This window comes from Onychomys torridus, chromosome 8 (genome assembly GCF_903995425.1).
Source record: "Onychomys torridus chromosome 8, mOncTor1.1, whole genome shotgun sequence".
Taxonomy (NCBI): domain Eukaryota; kingdom Metazoa; phylum Chordata; class Mammalia; order Rodentia; family Cricetidae; genus Onychomys; species Onychomys torridus.
The window spans coordinates 6,301,710-6,319,885 of NC_050450.1; the positions used below are offsets into that span (position 1 = coordinate 6,301,710).

The following is an 18,176-nucleotide window of genomic DNA, read 5'->3' on the forward strand; positions in this document are numbered from 1 at the left end:
GAGATAGGGTTTCTCTGTAGCCCTGGCTGTTCTGGAATTCACTCTGTAGACCAGGCTGGCCTTGAAGTCAGAGATCTGCCTGCCTCTACCTCCGAGTGCCGGGATTAAAGGTGTGCACCACCTCAGCCTCTGATAGGAAGTTTCTAAGAGTAACTTTTGAACAGGGTTTTTCCTGACCAACTTGTCTCCAAAGTTACTGCCTACTCACCAGCAAGGCCAGCGGTTTCTCCTTCCCTTATGACTGGTGAAAATTCTTTGTAGTGGAGCAAAAAATCATCTAAACAAATGCCTTTGCCAAAATAAGATTTTATTTTGAAAGATTACAGTAAGCAAGGAAGAAGTCAAACTGCAGAGGTGTAGATTCCAAACCGCCAATGGTCTCTATCAGGCCAAAGAGCTGTGTTCTTTGGTAACTTGGATGTTAGCTCCCTGGAGAGATCTTTTCCCATAAGCCATCTTCATTTTTTTTGTAGAGGAGAGCTTTATTTCCAGGAAACAGTACATTTGCTGGAGATGGGAATTTTTTTAAAAACATCAAGGTAGATCTAATATGTTCAACAAAATGGGGGGGCTCGGCCAGAGGAGAAGTAGAAAGGTTCTGAAAAGACAAGACAGTGGGCATGAGCAGGGCCAGGCTATACACCTTCCCGGCTTAGATCACAATGTCAGTAGCTTTGGGCCGCATATACATTCACCGGGCTAGTCTCAGTGTCAGTGCCTCTGTACATCTGTTACAAACATTTCATTGCTTACTGCTTCACCTGTATAAACATCTACCAGGAAGTTACCAATCCCCCACTGCCATAAAAGTTAGAGTCTGCCAATGACAATAGAATGTCTGTCTCACCCACTGAAGCAAAAGCAGCTATTAGCTGGTCTAAACCTTTTTTTTTCTTACAGATGGGGAAACCAGGGTCCAGAGATTTAAGATTTAGCCAACCTGTAAATTCTCACCTCTAGTATTTGCTTGTCATCTTGCTGCAACCAGAAATCCACATGTGGAAATGGCGTCCAGGAATACGGGCCTATTCGAAGTTGTTCTGTCTTTGCATCATAAATGCTAATCATCTAAAAGAACCATTTCCATGACAGGCTGTAAGGACACTGCCCTACCACTGCTGTAGTCTAGTTCCAAGGTTGTTCCATTAGCCAATAAACTGCGAACCTCCCATAATAACAAAGCTGCCACCACCTTTCCTGTGTTTGGTCCTGTGTATTGCTGTGTTTAGTTTTGATGGCAAGCCTACAAGAAGACAGCACGCTGCCCTTCTAAGGGGAAGCTGACAGCGAGAAAGGTCCCTGGTCACATATCCAGTGAGCATCAGCAGTGCCTCAAAGACAAGCTGCACAAATACCACACCTCCTCACTCCTACCCCAAGCAGCTAGTCATCATGCAACATAAACAGCTCATAATGCTTGATGCCCAGGTATGACAGCTCATACCTGCCATCCAACACTCAGGAGGCTGAGGTAGGAAGATCACCTTGGGTTCCAGGACAGCCTGGATAACAATGAGACCTTGTCTCACAAAAAAACATAAAAGAAAGGTTTGGAGTTTTTTAGTTTGTTTGTTTTTTAGTTTGTTTGTTTGTTTGTTTGTTTTTGAGACAGGGTCTGGCTGGCCTCAAACTCTTATTAGAGATCTGCCTGCTTTAAAAGTGTATAGCACCACACCTCACCTGGTTTTATTTTTGAGAGGGTCTCATGTAGCCTGGACTGGCCTTGAACTCAAAACACAGTCAAGAGTGTTTGAAATCCTCATCTTCCTGCCACACATCCCAATCTGGGGTCACAGGGATGTGTGCACCACCACAACTGGCTCTGTAGAAGCTGATTTGCCAACAGACGATTCCTTGAATTCCCAAATTATACCAGTGGTAATTTTCAGCTCTGAGAGGGGTACTCAGTCTGAAATATATCCTATTAACTAAATAACAAAAGGAATCCTAAAGTAAGTTCCAGGCCAGCCTGGACTGCAATGTCTCAAAAAAGAAAAAACCACCAAGCTGATCATGGTAGTTGATGGACACTGATATAGGATGCTTGCCACAAGTTCTAAGACACCTTAGGCTACATACATAGCAAGACCATATCAAACACAAAATTTTTTAAAAGACAAAATTAGGACTCCTGGAAATGGTAAAAGACTGGCAGAACAAATCTCTTAACTCCAGACATCTTCTTACTGCAATGTTAGTGTTGCACAAAGCTAATTTCTGGGCTTGTTGCAGTGTGGGGTGCTGGCACATATGTGAGGCCAGAGCCATGCCCCATGTCTTCAGTTGCTTTTGTGACCTGAGACAGGGTCTTCACTAAAGCTGAAGCTCCAGACTCAGCAAACCCTAAGAGTCAGCCTCTGTCTCCCAATCACTGGGCCTGGAAGCATGCCCAGCGTGCCCAGCTTCTCATGTTGGTGCTGTGGATCATGCTTCTATAGCAAGCCATTTCCCCAGAGTCTGTTTGGCATCATTAAAAAGCTGCATAAGCCTAGACTGACCTGTACCTCACAGCAATCCACCTGTCTCCCAAGTGCTTGGATTAAAAATGTGTGCCATCATGCCAGGCTTACACTGGGCATTTTATATTCTACCTGTTCCTCAAATGGGATGAATAAGTCTTATTTTAAATTAATGATTTAATTAATTTAAAAACATCATAGAGACTAGGACACAGTTGTATACTTGCGTAATCCCAGCCCTGGGAAATGTTGAGGCTAGGTTACATAACAAGGTCTTGTCTGAAAATAAAAAGGGCCTAGGCTAGGAATGCTCAGCAGCAGCAGGTTTTCCTAGCAAATGCCTCTATCCCATCCACGGCACTACCAAAATAATAAGGAAAAATTTCCTTAAGGAAATTAAACTGGGGGGAAGGCAGGGGGGTGGGGGGGTGGGGGGGTGGGGTGGGGGGTGGGGAGGTTGTAGACCAGTCTGGCCTTGAACTCACAGAGATTTGCTTGCCTCTGCCTCCCAAGTGCTGGGATTAGAGATGTGTGCCATCACTGCCCAGCTAGAAAATTAAACTTTAGGAGTTTTTTTTGTTTTTTGTTTTGTTTTTTTCAAGACAAGGTTTCTCTGTGTAGTTTTGCACCTTTCCTGGAACTTACTCTGTAGCCCAGGCTGGCCTCAAACTCACAGAGATCTACCTGGCCCTGCCTCCCAAATTCTGGGATTAAAGGCGGGTGCTACCACCGCCCAGCTGAAAATTAAACTTTTAAACTGACCTATTTAATAATTTTTTGGAGTGACTCACCAAACTACTCTTTGGTGACTGGATCCAAAGTGTGGACAATGCAGGGTCTTATCACGCCCCTTCTCTCCAGTCCTCTCTATGGAAGGTTAATGGGAAGAGGTACCCCTTTGTCCATAGATCCAGGCTCTTACCACTGCCTCCATCTTTTAGGCAAAGAACTAGTATCTGGCACTTAGAAACTAAACTCACTATCTATTCTTCTAACCCATAAGGAAGTGGGCTGGTTCCTGGTAAGGAGGTAGCCACAACTTTCCTCCACTCTTAAAAACTTGATGTTCTTATGGTTCCCTCTTTTCTCATCCCACAAAGATGGGCTCCTACTCACCGGGCCTCCTGCTAAAGCTCTTGCAGCACGAAGCTGTTCCTCTGGACCACGATCTTGAAAGGAAGCTCTGTAAATCTCTGCAGTTTTAATGTTGACAGCTGCAACAGATAGGGAGTGACTCTAAATTGGTAAAGATCCAAAACAGACTTCACCATTTCCACCACTACACATAAGAACCAGAATCAGAAAAGAATGGAATCTGAAGAGTTGACTGAGGTGCCTCTGTAGCAACACGGAGATAGCCCCTAAGACACTCTGCCCTCAGGGCATGTGTAGTCAGAGCTTTGCTATGACCACAAACACTGGTGGAAAGGCTGTGTCCTATTTAGGGCTATGCAAAGTGACACAGGATAAAACAAGGAGTGGCACCCTTATCACCCAGCTACCTATCATCATGGACACACACCAGAAGCCCTCTGCAATTTGCTAGCGTCGGGACTAGAGAGATGAAGGCCCTGGGCTTCCTTTAGTTTGACAGTTCTGAACTTGGTTTTGTGGGATCTTCATTCTAAATTTTAAATTCATTCCTATAGTATACAGATATCCAAATGCTTCATGCCTTCCCCATGAGCAGTGGTTAGAGAAAAACATGCCAGACCACCCACCCATGTGACACTAAGCTGCACAGGTGAGGTGGGCATAACCTATGTGGTACACTAACTGTTTCTCTCCACACGTTATCTTTAGGACATTAACAACCTCACAGCTAGAGTTTAGTTAGGTCAGGCCCCTTACCCATGGTTTAACAGTAAATATAAAGGAGCAAGGATCCAAATCCAACAACAGTAGTACATATGGAATGACTGCCTGCTCAGACCTTTAACCTGAGTCAGCCTGCTCTAACCCACATGGGAACCACAAAGCCTGTAGCATGAATCTTAAAAGTTCTTATTAATAAAATCAAACCCAAGGCCAGTTATTGGGGTGAACGCTGGAAGTATGGATGTATTCAGTGTGGTAAAGCCTTTGCACAACAGTTATCTTCAAGTACATAAAAAAGTACATACTGGAGAGAAACCTTATGAATTTAATTAGTGGGCAAAGCCTTTGCACAACATGGTGCTCTTCAATTGCATAAAAGAACACATACTGGAGAGAAACCCTATGAATGTAATCAATGTGGTAAAGCCTTCGCACAACACAGTCATCTTCAAGTGCATAAAAACACATACTGGAGAGAAACCTTATGAATGTAATCAGTGTTGCAGAGCCTTTGAATATCACAGTAATCTTCAAAGGCATAAAAGAACATACACTGGCGAGAAACCCTATGAATGTAATGAATGTGGAAAAGCCTTTGGTTATCACAATGCTTTTCAAATGCATAAAAGAATACATACTAGAAAGAAACCCTATGAATGTAATCATTGTGGTAAAGCCTTTGTATGTCACATTGCTCTTCAAACACATAAAAGAACACATGCTGGAGAGAAACCATATGGATGTATTCAGTGTGGTAAAGCCTTTCCACAACACAGTTATCTTCAAGTACATAAAAGAGCACATACTGGAGAGAAACCTTATGAATTTAATTAGTGTGGCAAAGCCTTTGCACATCATACTGGCGAAAAACCCTATGAATGTAAACAATGTGGCAAACTTTCATACAACAGAGTATACTCTTCAAGTACATAAAAGAACACATACTGGAAAGAAATCCTATCAATGTTATTAATGTCTTAAAACCTAGTAACCTTAAAATTGAGGTAACATGGTAACCTTATAACTGTATGATGTCTAGTGTGTAATTGGTCTCTTAATTCCTTTGAATTTAACAGTAGACTTAGGGGATCTGGAAGAGCTCATAGTAAAATGAATCTAAATATATATGAATTGGTATGATTTTTAGCCAACATAAGGTTGGAGGTTGGATGTGGCTTGTTCTGTTTCTCTGATCTTTCAGTGTTCAATCCAAATACTGACTCTGAGTTTGATTTTATTAATAAGTACCATTAAGTATTCCTTCTACATCTGGCGCCCAACATCTGACTCTAATACAAATACTACTTACCAATGCCATAAATGATTGGAAAGTGGTTTTCATTTTCTTCCCGGTCATTTAATTCTAGGAAATGAAGGAAAGTAGAACTGTTAAACAGTTGTTCTTATTCCATGTGAAGGAAAAACTCAATACAAAGCCCTAGGTGGACCACTAACAAGCCCTAACCCTGCCTCTGCCACACAAGGGCAGCTCACCAGCGCTCTCCCCTCTCAGGAACACAGAGAAGCCTCTGACATCAAGGCCTTTGGAGAAGCAGCATTAGTTGGGTAGGACCTGGTGTTGAGAAAGCTACCTAGAGATAAGGAGTAGTGGGGACAAGTCATCCAGAGGTGACAGTCTCTATGGACTGTCTTCTACAATTCCTATCCTAAAGGTAGCTGTTGTAAGGGTACAGACAAAACTTTCCTGAACCCTTATACCCCTATTTGGGTGAAAGCAGCAGAACTCACCTGTCACACATAATGTCACTAAGTGAATGTCATCATCTTGTTTGTCAAATTCACCTACAATTAGAATTTCAAAATTGATGTCAAAAAAGTACCCAAGAATGAGTAACAGGGCTATGTGAATATGATCAAAATACATTACATATATGCATGAAAATGTCCTATTAGGGGCTGGGGCTATAGTTCAGCTGATACTGTAATTGCCTAGCATGCTCAAGGCAATGGGCTCAACCCATAGCACTACAGAAACAGGCATGGTGGCACATTCAAGTACAAAGCCAATCTGTGCTACATGAGATCCTGTCTCATAAAAAAGGCAGTGGTGGAGGGGGAGAGTTGAGGGTATAGGTTATGCCAGCAAGAAGACATAATCTGTAGAGGTACATGGAACCTGTGTTCAATCCCTGGGACCCACATGTGGAAGAAGAAAGCCCACTCCCACAAGCTGTCCTGACTAACATACTCAAGCTATGTTATACATGTGCCCTAAGTGTCTAACATGCACTAAATGAAAAATAAGATGAAATCTGTTATGTGTAATTAATATAGCCTAATAGAGAAAAAAAAGCCTGGGATGGGGGTGTTGAGAGATGACTCAGTGGTCAGGTCCCAGCACCCACATCAGGTGGAGTCCTAAGAGGAGACCAGCTCTTCTCAAGTCTATTAGGGCAAAAATATTTCTTTGTGTGTTTAGATGTTTTGGCTGCATTGTATGTGTGCCATATGAATAGTTGTTACAGGATCCCCTGGAACTGATGTTACAGAGAGTTGTGGTAATGTAGGTGCTGGGAATTGAACCTGGGTCCTCCCCAAGAGCAGCCAGTGCTCTTAACCACTGAGCCCAGCCACCAGAGCAAAAATTTTGTGAATGTTTTTGGACAAGAGAACAGAAGAGAGTAAGTTCTGAAGGCCCATCACCCCACTGTAAGTTAGCTTTTAGTTTCTGTGCATGGCTGAGCTCCTAACAGAGACAGTGATGCTCCAGTAACACCATGTAATTTTATGCCCTGATTATTTTGTTAGACATAGGTTTTCCTCATGCAGTTAACACTTCTTAGTAAAGTTTGTTCAAGATACAGTCTCACTGGGCTGCCCTGAACTCAGATCCACCTGCCCCAGCCTCCTGAAGTGCTAGAATTAAAGGTATATTCTACTACACTGAACTTTCACAAGTGGTTTTTGGTAAAGACTTATTTATTTATTATGTATAGTGTTCTGCCTGCATGTATGCCTGCCAGCCAGAAGAGAGCACCAGATCTCATTACAGATGGTTGTGAGCCACCATGTGGTTGCTGGGAATTGAACTCAGGACCTCTGCAAGAAGAAGGTTAAGTGCTCTTAACCTCTGAGCCATCTCTCCAGCCCCACAGTGTTTTGTTGGTGGTGGTGTTGTTGTTTGGTTTTTCGAGACAGGGTTTCTCTGTAGCTTTGGAGTCTGTCCTGGACTAGCTCTGTAGACCAGGCTGGCCTCGAACTCAAGAGATCCACCTACCTCTGCTGGGATTACAGGCGTGCACCACCACCACCCGGCACAAGTGGTTTTTGTTATGCATTTTTTTGTTGGCCTCACTGTGTAGATCAGGCTGGTTAGGAACAAGCAACCCTCTGCCTCAGTCTCTTCCCAAGTACTGAGCTGCAAGTATGGACCTCCAGACCTGGTTCAGTAGGTAACAGCTTCTAGAAGCTTTGTAACTCTTCTCAGGACACTGGGTATTCCATGCTGTCGGAACTGCTGGATTGCTCATCTTTGGGTCGGAATCTCTGTTGGAGGATTTCGTTTTTTACATTTTTCTTACTGTGTGTGCATGTGCGTGCATTGCCACGAAGCACATGGGAAGATGAGAGGACAGATTACAAGAGTCTTATTTCTCCTTCCATCATGTGAGTCCCAAAGACCAAAGTTGTTCAGGCTTGGTGGGAAGTGCCTTTACCCAGTGAGCCATCTTGTCAGCCTCTCTGTGTGACCTTAAATGACTTTCTTAGAATGGATTCCAAGAAGGGGAATTACTGAGTCAAAGGATGTGAACCTTTAAAAGGCTTAAGCCACAGTGCCAGTGTCCTAGCTGGCAGGCTGCTCCAGTGCAGATATGGCATTAGCGTACACCTATTTCACAATTAATGCATACCATGTCTGTCTCTCCTGATTTAGGGCTAAAAGACCATTTTCATTTTCTGAAGATTACAAAGCGCTCCTGTACAGCTAGCTATACAGCTTAGAGTATGTACTCTCTAAGAATTTACCAACTGCTATTTTAAAAGAGCATCTCTGACACAGGTTTGTAATTCTTTCACTCAGCTGAAGCACAATGATCACAAGGCCATAGCCCTGTCAAAATGGGGAGGAAGGAGACTTGTCCCATGTGTCGTGTCATGGCCCCCCACCCCACACACACACACCTGGGAGTCCAGCTCTGTGCTGTGCTCTGTACAGTCTATATAGTCTCATCCCTGGCCTATGTCTTCAACCCCAGGCTTTGTTTTGAGACAGATTTTCACTGTGTATCTCAAGCTGGTCTCAGACTCATGATCCTTCTGCCTCTGCCTCATCTGACTGCTAGAGAGCTTTATTTATTTGTTTATTTTTAGTGGTTTTTTTTTTGGAGACAGGGTTTCTCTGTGTAGCCTTGGCTGTCCTGGAACTCACTCTGTAGACCAGGCTGGCCTCAAACTCGGAGATCTGGGGGTTAGGTATTTAGATCAGTGGCAGAACGCTTGCCCTGGATTCAATCCTCCTCAGTTCCACATACAAAAAGAAAAAAAAATTGGAGATGTGCCTGCCTCTACCTCCTGAGTGTTGGGATTAAAGGCATGCACCACCACCACCACCACTGCCCGGCTCCTTTCTTTTTTTTTTTTTTTTTTTTTTTTTGTTTGTTTGTTTGTTTAAACCAAACAAAACTAGGTATAATATGGGGGGGAGGGGGTTGGCATACTTACTAAGAAGCTGATGAGTAAGTTTCTGTGACAACTGCCTATCATCACTGAAGCCTCCTACAAGGTGCACTTCCAGCCTGCCAAGAGAGAGACTTGATCAGAGTTAGGACAAGACATGACTGTATGCTGGTTTCACAGATACTTAATTCCTGGCTCCCATAAACTTCCACAGCATGCTTCTGGATCTTTTACACAGCATATAATGAAAATACCTGTGGGCACAATGGGGTGCATGTGAGGTTGCCAAGGCCAGCAGCAAGGCTATCGGGACCTCACCCAAGGTTCTCAGTGCCGTGACACCTGGCCACCCACACAGAGCACTCTAGAACTTTTTAGCACCTCCACCTAAAAGAACCTTGGCTTTGAGGCACAAATAAAGTTGACCGATAGTGTCCTTGAGATTCTAAGCACCTGTATATGACTGTACTAGTTCCTTCAAAGGCTACTAAGAAAATAAGAGCCAGGTGTAATAAATAACAACAGGGCCAGTTATGTGAGCAAGTGACAGCCAGGCCTGGATCACAGGCCAGAACTTAACTAGCTGTGTGGCTCTGATATACGACCATGTGTCACAGGGTAAGGATGAAATGCTGAGCCATAGCCAGTCTGGGTTGGTTCTTACTGTACACCCATGCTGCTCAAACTCTCAGCTTGCTGAGTTGTGTGACATGGTCACTGCTGACCCTGCCTCCTTCAGTCTTTCCTACATATTTCCTGACCTGCCTGCTTCAGATTATGAGCACTGCCTACTCTAGACCCTAGAACAAGTGGCTGCTCACAAAAACACCTTCTGTCTGGGCCAAAACAAATTAATAACTGAGATTCAAAGATTCCAACTTTACACGTTCAAAATCAAACTCAATTTAAAATTCAGCACAGAAGCCTGGCATATTGCCAAGTCCCCTAATCCGAGCACTAGGGAGTCTGAGGCAAGACTACATAGTGAGGCCCTGTCCAACAAAAAGTCCAGTACTGGCTTGACCCATCACTCCATCCATCCAAGTGTAGACACCACCCATGCTCAAGGTGTACAAGCACAGGGCATCCCCCACAGTGTCCATTTAATAGCAGTGTGAAACTTACCTTCCACACTGAGCGTGGTCAGAAAAGGATTTTATGGAGCTCATTATCAAGGGGACTTCAGCTTTAGTATCAGTTCCATCACAATGTGTGAGGCAGGTTGCCCCATTACCTGGAGAACAAGGGTAAAATGAGTTAGTCCTTATATTTCAGGAAGCAAGCCATGTAGACCACCTCATGTTTAGACACCCTGCAAGAAAACTGAAAGGGTCCATGCTGCACAGCCAACCCATCTGGCCAGGGCACCAGGGAGACATCATGCAGGTAAGACATGGCTTCAGATTCTACACCAGGAAACTCAAACTGAGAAGATCACTGGTCCCACGTGGTTGGGGTAGTTTAACAAATGGTCTCCTTCGTCTCTGTCATCATACCTGTATGCCTCAGGACCACAATGTGACAAGTAGTGGCATCATCAGAACCCAGAATGGAGATGGATCCTGTTTAAAAAGGAAATAACATAAAATAGCCAGTAGGCTTTGGGATAAGGCCCAACACACTGCTTCCTAACCTACCATCTTTTGGGGAGGTCACTGCAAGCTCTCTTTGCTGAACATACAGAAGGCCCTGAGGTCCCACTTGTTGAACAGACTGACCTCTGAGAAGTCTGGCTCTTTCCTGTTTAATTGAAACAGAATAAAATAGTTATATGAATTAGTGAGGCTTGAACTGGAGAGGTGGAAAGAGCCAATGTGTACTCAGAAGTAGGAAGCAGGCTGGCATGTCTGAACTGTGCTATACTGGCTACTGAAGGCTGATGAAGAAAGACAGCAGGAACATTCTCTCTGACTAGGAGAACTACATATGATACAAGATCCCAATACCTGGGCAAGAGACACCCAGTCCTTTATCATAGTTCTTCAAGAGTCTGAGACTTGACCTTACTTTGAGACAAAGTAGTTCAGGTTGTTCTAAAACCATCCACTCTACCTCCTGAGAGCTGCGATTACAGGTGTGCGTTAGAGGGAGGCTGTCTCAAAGGCAAAGCTGGCTGAGCATAGAAGGAAATGCTTATATGCTTTCAATCCCAGCCTGGGCATGCAGACTCACATGGGGAGGAGGGGAGCTGACACACTATTAAAATGAACTCTACCCCCCGTAAATGAATTCCCCCGTAAGCAAGCACAGTCAGTGTCCCTACACCTGCTTTGGTCTTGTATCAACTTCTTACCATTTCTCATGCCTGGCTAATGTAAGTTTGCGTCTAATTACTTAATAAAATCCAAGAAATGTGATAAACTAATTAAGCACTATCTTCTTTTAATTAATTCCCACTGTCTGAATGCTAGGAGATAATTAAAAGAGGATATGCCCTTCAATTTAAGAAATGAACTTACGGGTTATGGGTTCAGAATTCAATTTCCAGCAAGATTGGAACGGGACACAGGAAAGAAAAAGATAATAAATCAAACTGTTGTAAACCTCGTAAGTTCAGACTGGCGAGAGAGGCAGCTTGTTTTGCTGTATAACCAAGAGTAAATCAAGAACACCTCCAATCTCATATTTCATCACACCCCAGCCAGGTGGCACACCAGACACTTGGCCCCTCTTTACAATTCCTTACTGACCTCCCTTGGGGAGGAATTAAGGCAGATTTTTACCACGTCCATAGTTGGCTCACCACTAAGGAGCAAAGTGGTGTGTGAGAATAAGTTACCATTTCAAAACTAATGCAAGAAACAAATGCAAAGGCAACCAGCAATGCCACGGCACAGGACAGTGGTTGGCCTGCTCTCCTCCCACTTGGTAAAAGCTGTTCCTAAATGAAGCCTCACTTCATCACTGGTGTGCATGAGAGAAACAAAGAGATGCAGACGCCATGTAGTGCGTGAGTGTGAAGTGTGCATGAGTGAGAAGTCTGTGTGAGGTGCAAGTATGTACACCTGGAAGCCAGAGGTCAATGTCATATGAATTCCTGTTACTCTATACTATTTTTAATTTCATTTTTGTTGTGTGAGTGTGTATGCATGCATGCATGAATGAGCATACATATGCATTGTGTGGTGCCACATACATGGCATGCATGTAGAGGCCAGAGGGCAACCCTTAGGAGTTAGTTTTCTCCTCCATCATGTATGTTCCAGAGACTGAACTCGGGTCATCATGCTTGGCAGCAAGCACCTTTACAGTATGAGCCATCTCAATGGCCCTGCCTTTGAGACAGGATCTCTCACTGAACCTGGAGCTCACTATTTTGGCTAGACTGGCTGGCCACCCAGCACCTGGGATCCAGTGCCCCACCACTGGGATTACATAAACACCCTAAAGCCTTTTATGTGGGTCCTGGGCTGTGCCCAGGTCCCTGTGCCTCCCCAGCAGGCGTGGCATCCATTAAGCCAAGCGCCCCATCCCATATTCCTAAAGTAATAGTGGCACAGTTGTCACAGTGTCTCCTACTTCTCAGCATTTAATTCATGTGCACTCAATCCTTTAACTGCCTTTCCCAAGACCTATTGAACGGCACTGCTTTCTTTGCTGGAGGTCAGCAGACTTTTCTCTCAGAATGACTAGATGACAAGCCTAAAGGTCTCTGCCACTGTGTAGTAAAAACAGCCAGAGGAGCACATGGATATGGCTGTGTTCTAATAAAATGTGATGACAGGTGATATGCAAGTTTGAATTCATGTGATTTACTGTGGTAAAATATTATTATTCCTTTTACTTTTTCTAACCACCTACGACAAGGGCTGGAGGTATCTCAGAAGCAGGCACTTGTCTAGCATGTGTGAAGCCCTGAGCTCTGTCCCTGCATAAGGCCAGGGAGAAAAGGAAAATACTTATCTACAACTTTAGAGACCAGCCTACACCCCTCGCCCTTCTCCTCCAGTTGACCTTTCTCCTCCAGGGGCACATGAGTGAGAAAGTACCTGCTGCACTGTGAAGCATGGGGTGTGCACCAAATCACTAGCAGGAAGTCTGGGTGTGGCTCAGCAGCAGGAGTGCAGAGTGGGACATCCTGGGTTCCACCCCGTACAGCACAGAAAATCTAACCAGCAGCAGACACAAAAGAGCAGTGCCTAGGCCTCAAGATCACTGACTCAGTAACCTTGTTTCTCACTATTGTCTACCACAGAACATACTATGTAGCCCAAGACTGCTTCAAGTCCCCAAATGTCCTGCCTCAGCCTCCTGACAGCTAGCACCTACAAGGGTGCCCCATGTTGCAATGGCTGTTGTACTGAATTACTACACAACATCCAAAGTGAGGGAAGAAAACAGGTTCCTCTTGACTTCTATCTAAGCATGGGCCCTGGCTCAGTCACACTGGTCTACTGCTGTCAAGAGACACTATGCTAATGCAACTCTTACTTTAAAAAAAAAAAAAAAAAGCATTTAATTGAGGCCTTGCTCACAATTTTAGAGGGTTAGTCCATGGAGGGAAGCAGACAGGCATGGTGCTGGAGCAATAGCTGAGATCTTTACATCCTGGTCAGGCAGTGAGAGAGAGAGAGAGAGAGAGAGAGAGAGAGACTGGGTCTGGCCCAGCGTTTGAAACCTCAAGGCTCACCCCCAGTGACACACCTTCTCCAGTGAGGACACATCTAAGTTCTACTAATTAGAGACCAAGCATCAAGCCTATGAACCTATGGGGCCATTCTCACTGAAACCTCACTGTGTCTGATCCTCACAGCCCTCAATCTAGAAAATAAGAGCAAAGGTATTCATCTGGTCAAGCAGTGTGGGGCCAGTGGGTACCTGAAACCAGTCAGCATTAAACCCAGACATGCTGGCGAGTAAACAAGGGGAAGCCCTAGTAACATCTATAACGATGGGTATTTCTTAGCCAGCATGGTGGCACCTGCCTGTGATCCCTGCCTGGAAGTCTGCAAAGATCATGAGTTGGTGATCAGCCTGAGCTACAGAGAGACCTTCTTTCAAAATAGAAAGCAGAGGGTGGGAGGGGGCAGGATCAGTGAGTGTCCTGGAATTTTCCACTTAAAATGTTCAGACTGTGGTTGCCCAAGGAAGTGTAACTGCAGAAAGAATGGGGGTTGGAGAAAGATACTAATCAGGCTTATTGCTGTGCACTTTCAAAATACTGACATATGAAATACACACGGGAAGCCAGGCATGGTGGTGCAGGCCTTTAATCCCAACACTTGGAAGGCAGAGGTAGGCAGATCTCTGTGTTCAAGGCCTGGTCTACAAATTTGAGTTCCAAGACAGCCAGGGCTACACAAAGAAACCCTGTATCGAAAGACCAAGGGGGAAAAAAAAGTCCAATATATAATATGTCATTCAAAAAGTATATCATGATGGGCATATATAATATCTGTCATTCAAAAAGTGTATCATGATGGGCACATTGGATAGTATCTCTAATCACAGTATTGCTGAAGCAGGAGGTCTCAGGTATTCAAGGCCATTCAAGTTCCAGGCCAGCCTGTCTGTCTGTCTCTGTCTCTCTTTCTCCAAAAAAAAAAAAAAAAAACGGGGGGGGGGGGGGGGGGTGAGGAGACAAGATGCTACAGAGATGGTCAGTAGTTAAAACTACCAGAGGTTGGGTGTCACAAGCCAGGATTCCCACTTATGCCTGTAACCCCAACTCTGAGGTGGGTAGACAAGAGAACCACTGACAGCAGAGAGACCCTGCCTCAAAGGAACTGCACGGAGAGGGGGACACTTGATGCCACTTTCTTTTTTGTTTGTTTGTTTGAGACAGGGTTTCTCCGTGTAGCTTTGGAGCCTGTCCTGAATCTCGCTCTGTAGCCCAGGCTGGCCTCGAACTCACAGAGATCCGCCTGGCTCGCCTCCCGAGTTCTGGGATTAAAGGTGTGTGGTGCCGCCGCCGCCGCCGCCGCCGCCGCCGCCGCTGCCACCACCACCACCACCCAGCTGATGCCACTTTCTGACCTCCCTGTGCATACACATGCACCCATACCTATGCACCCATACCTATATGCACATACATTCACACAGACAAATACACAGAGTGTACACAGATTCATAAAAAATCAGGTATGGTGTGCACACCTTTTTTTTTTTAAAGATTTATTCATTTATTATGTATACAGCATTCTATCTGCACATATTCCTGCAGGCCAGAAGAGGGCACCAGATCTCATTACAGATGGTTGTGAGCCATTATGTGGTTCCTGGGAATTGAACTCAGGACCTTTGTAAGAGCAAGCAGTGCTCTTAACCTCTGAGCCATCTCTCCAGCCCAATGCACACCTTTAATGCTTTAATTTGGGAGGCAGCGGAAAGAACTCTGTGCGCCTGAGTAAGACCCTGTCTCAAATCTTTTTAAACAGTGGATCACCTAGCAAATAAATAAAGCTGGGGAGGCAGAAGCAAGAGGAGCTCTGAGTTTGTGGCCAGCTTGGTCTACATATCAAGTTCCAGGGCAGCCAGGGGTATGTAGAGACCCTGTCCCAAAAACAACAAAACCACTTGTGAGCAGTCACCAAAACCACAAGAACAATGGCTGTGACCAAGGACGCGATTTTCTACTTCCCTCTACAGAGCACACTATCCTAAGGAGAAGTGAACAACTCTGGGCGTGCAGTCCACACTCCAGCCTACTCTTCGTGGCCCTCTCTCTCCTCACCTGTGCATTCTGCTCCCCACAGGCACCTCTCCACCCTGCAGTCCTTCTAAAAAGACCAAAATCCTTGCTTCCAGAGGCACTGCCCCACATCTCCTCATTCATCTCCACCTTCTCATGCAATGTTGCGTCGTGGCCACTAAAACTAGACGTTCTCAGACATAGGAGAGAGTCCCCAAAATCCTTGAGGTAGGTGACACTTTGATGAGTGGATTCACGGACCCAGTGGCAGTGCCTAGCCCGATTTGCAGGATCAGTCTGTCTTGAAATTCAAGTTAAGAGTCACAGTCCCCTTGCCCCATAGTTCTCAAGGGTCATTCTGCCCATTCATTTACCCAACTAATATTTTGTAAGCACACTGCCATCTGCCTTCAGGAGGCGTTTGCTCCAGGAGACAGATCCAAGGGAAAACAGAGCAAGTAAGCAGACAGGACACAATCCCCACAGCTGCTCCAAGGAATCTTCTAGAATGCCTTCCCTAACTCCAGGCTCCTAGGCTTACCTCTGAGAGTGAAAGTGGACATCTTTCAGGCAATAACTGAGTCTTTGAAGATGCTTTGATTAGGAAACAGGCCCCCTCCTAGACTGCACTATGTGAGATCCATGGGTGGGCAGACTCCAGACTAGCATGTGGGACATTTGGTCACCACTGCCTTCGCTGAGACCTCTTTCAGAAGTCCCCGCAAGAAAGAAGACTAAAGCCCATCCATCCATCAGGGTGCAGTCCTCCCCGGACCCAGTAACTTCAGGCTAAAAATAACCAGGAGCCCCACGCCGCAGAGGGCGGGAATGGGCTCTCAGAGGACTGCTCACCCCCATCCTCACCCTCACCCCGCACCGGCACCTGTCCGCAGCCGGGCTGTGTAATGCGGGGAGCCGCTCAACCTGTAGAGCCCGCCGAGTGTAGATGGGGGCCCCCCGGTGTTCCTCCCGTTGCGTGCTGTGCGACCTTCCGTAAGTCACCTAACCTCTCTGGGCCCCGTCTCTGCCGATCCCCAGGGAAAGCTGCGGAGAGCCCACCCGCCCGCAGCCCCGGGCAGCCCGCTCACCTCCAGCGACGGGTGCGCTCGGACCAGCTCAGCAGCCGACAGCGGAAGCCGCACTCGCTGTCCGTTCACCAGCAGCGGCATCGCCTAGGCCGCTGCCAGGCCCAGGCAGGCGGCCGCCGCCTAGCCCAGCCCCGCCCATCGAGGGCGCCACGCCCCTGCTCACCGCGGAGACTGCCGGGTCGAGGGACCGCGGCGATGGAAAAGCCTCTGGGTCGCAAGGCATCACGGGAGATGTAGTCCAAACTGTAGGTACATTGTCGGAGGCGGGGAGATGTAGTCGTAGAGGCGCGGGCGTAGAGGCGTAGAAAAGAGAGCCAGGAGGGTATCCCAGCGCTTTGCGTCACCCCCGCTTCGGGTTGATGATTCGCAAAAGTATTCAATTAACTAACGTCCACCTACTTCAGCTGCTAAACATAGCGCAGAAGTCGCGGGCACCGCGGTGGGTAGCCCCGGAAAGGAAGGCACGGAAGAAAGAGGGCCGCCCTGGCTCTCAGACCAGAGGCCCCACCTCTGTGTTTAGTCCTCGCCCTTCACAGCCAAAGTTCTGGCTAAGATAGGGTTTTGATCCTGCCATCGTTGTCTCCCTCGGTCTGTAGTCCCAGCATTAACTATAATTACATAGCTTTTACAAGGAAGATTGGTAACAGATACCAAAACACAGGAATAAATTGTTTTTTGAACTTGGGGATCACAACCTGTTCCTCAAGTCAGGACCAGTCGCCGGTCCTCAATAAACTAGCTGATTAATTAAAGAGCCTAATTAAAAGTGGAAAGCAGGCCGGCGGTGGTGGCGCACACCTTTAATCCCAGCACTCGGGAGGCAGAGCCAGGCGGATCTCTGTGAGTTCGAGGCCAGCCTGGGGTACCAAGTAAGTTCCAGGAGAGGCAGAGAAACCCTGTCTCAAAAAACCAAAAGTGGAAAGCAGAAAGGGGGGAATTATTCAATATGGTCACATTAGGAAGAGTGACAACGGTCCAGGAAACCCTTCAAGTCCGTCTTTATGAGATCAAAGTTTAAATATATCAAAGGATATGCACATCTAACCAGACTATTGACCCATTGGGGAGAGCCAGACTGTAGGGTGAAAGGGCCAGCCAAAGAACACACTTTGGCCCTGAAACCAGAGCCAAAAGGTTAAAAGAGGCCAGTGAAAGAAACACACTCTGCCCCTGACCAACTCAGCACAAAATGCAACTAACCGCTGAGCACAAAATCCAGCCAATCTCTGAGCTTATTTAAGATTGGGGACTGAAATCTGACCAATACCCACCCTGAAAATCTACACCCTGGAAATAAAAAATCTACCCCAAGAAGCCTTATATAAGCCCTGTGCCTGTTCAGTTGGCAGCTGCCTTTTGACACCATGGCAGAGGCAGCCACTCTCCTGGATTCTTCCCTCCCAACAATACATCTCTTGAATCCCATACAGAATGCTTACAGACCTTATTTAGATGGAGCAGAGAGGCTTTCTCAAGAGAACTGTGCAGCTCCTTCCCTCTAGGGGAGCAGAGTTGTTACAAATTCCAGGGGATAGCCCGGCG

The 18,176-nt window shown here is 46.0% G+C and overlaps 2 protein-coding genes across 9 annotated transcripts in view; one reads left to right on the forward strand and one right to left on the reverse strand.

The window, feature by feature from the left end:
* Pdxdc1 (pyridoxal dependent decarboxylase domain containing 1) overlaps positions 1–1,176 on the forward strand; it is a 60,046-nt gene extending 58,870 nt beyond the window's left edge. For 3 of the 4 annotated variants that reach the window (XM_036197940.1, XM_036197939.1, XM_036197936.1), the window contains one exon: positions 901–1,176. In XM_036197940.1, coding sequence (XP_036053833.1) covers positions 901–960 — 60 coding nt within the window. In that variant the 3' untranslated portion in view covers positions 961–1,176. The remainder of the gene's footprint in view (positions 1–900) is intronic. The other variant, XM_036197935.1, reaches the window with a different exon arrangement.
* On the reverse strand, positions 287–17,407 carry Ntan1 (N-terminal asparagine amidase). 5 transcript variants are annotated; one of them, XM_036197941.1, is made up of 10 exons: positions 16,635–17,407; positions 10,553–10,655; positions 10,412–10,477; positions 10,041–10,149; positions 8,961–9,034; positions 6,027–6,080; positions 5,587–5,640; positions 3,576–3,673; positions 955–1,068; positions 287–598 (listed from the first exon to the last, which is right to left on the reverse strand). In XM_036197941.1, the coding sequence occupies exons 1-10, from the start codon at positions 16,713–16,715 to the stop codon at positions 422–424; spliced, it is 930 nt and encodes a 309-aa protein (XP_036053834.1). In that variant the 5' UTR covers positions 16,716–17,407; the 3' UTR covers positions 287–421. The 5 variants fall into 5 exon arrangements, with proteins under 5 accessions (XP_036053834.1, XP_036053839.1, XP_036053837.1 ...); XM_036197946.1 differs by having other exon boundaries at positions 10,553–10,650; positions 16,635–16,692; XM_036197944.1 differs by lacking the exon at positions 10,553–10,655 and having other exon boundaries at positions 16,635–17,405.
* Between the last annotated feature and the right edge of the window lie 769 nt (positions 17,408–18,176).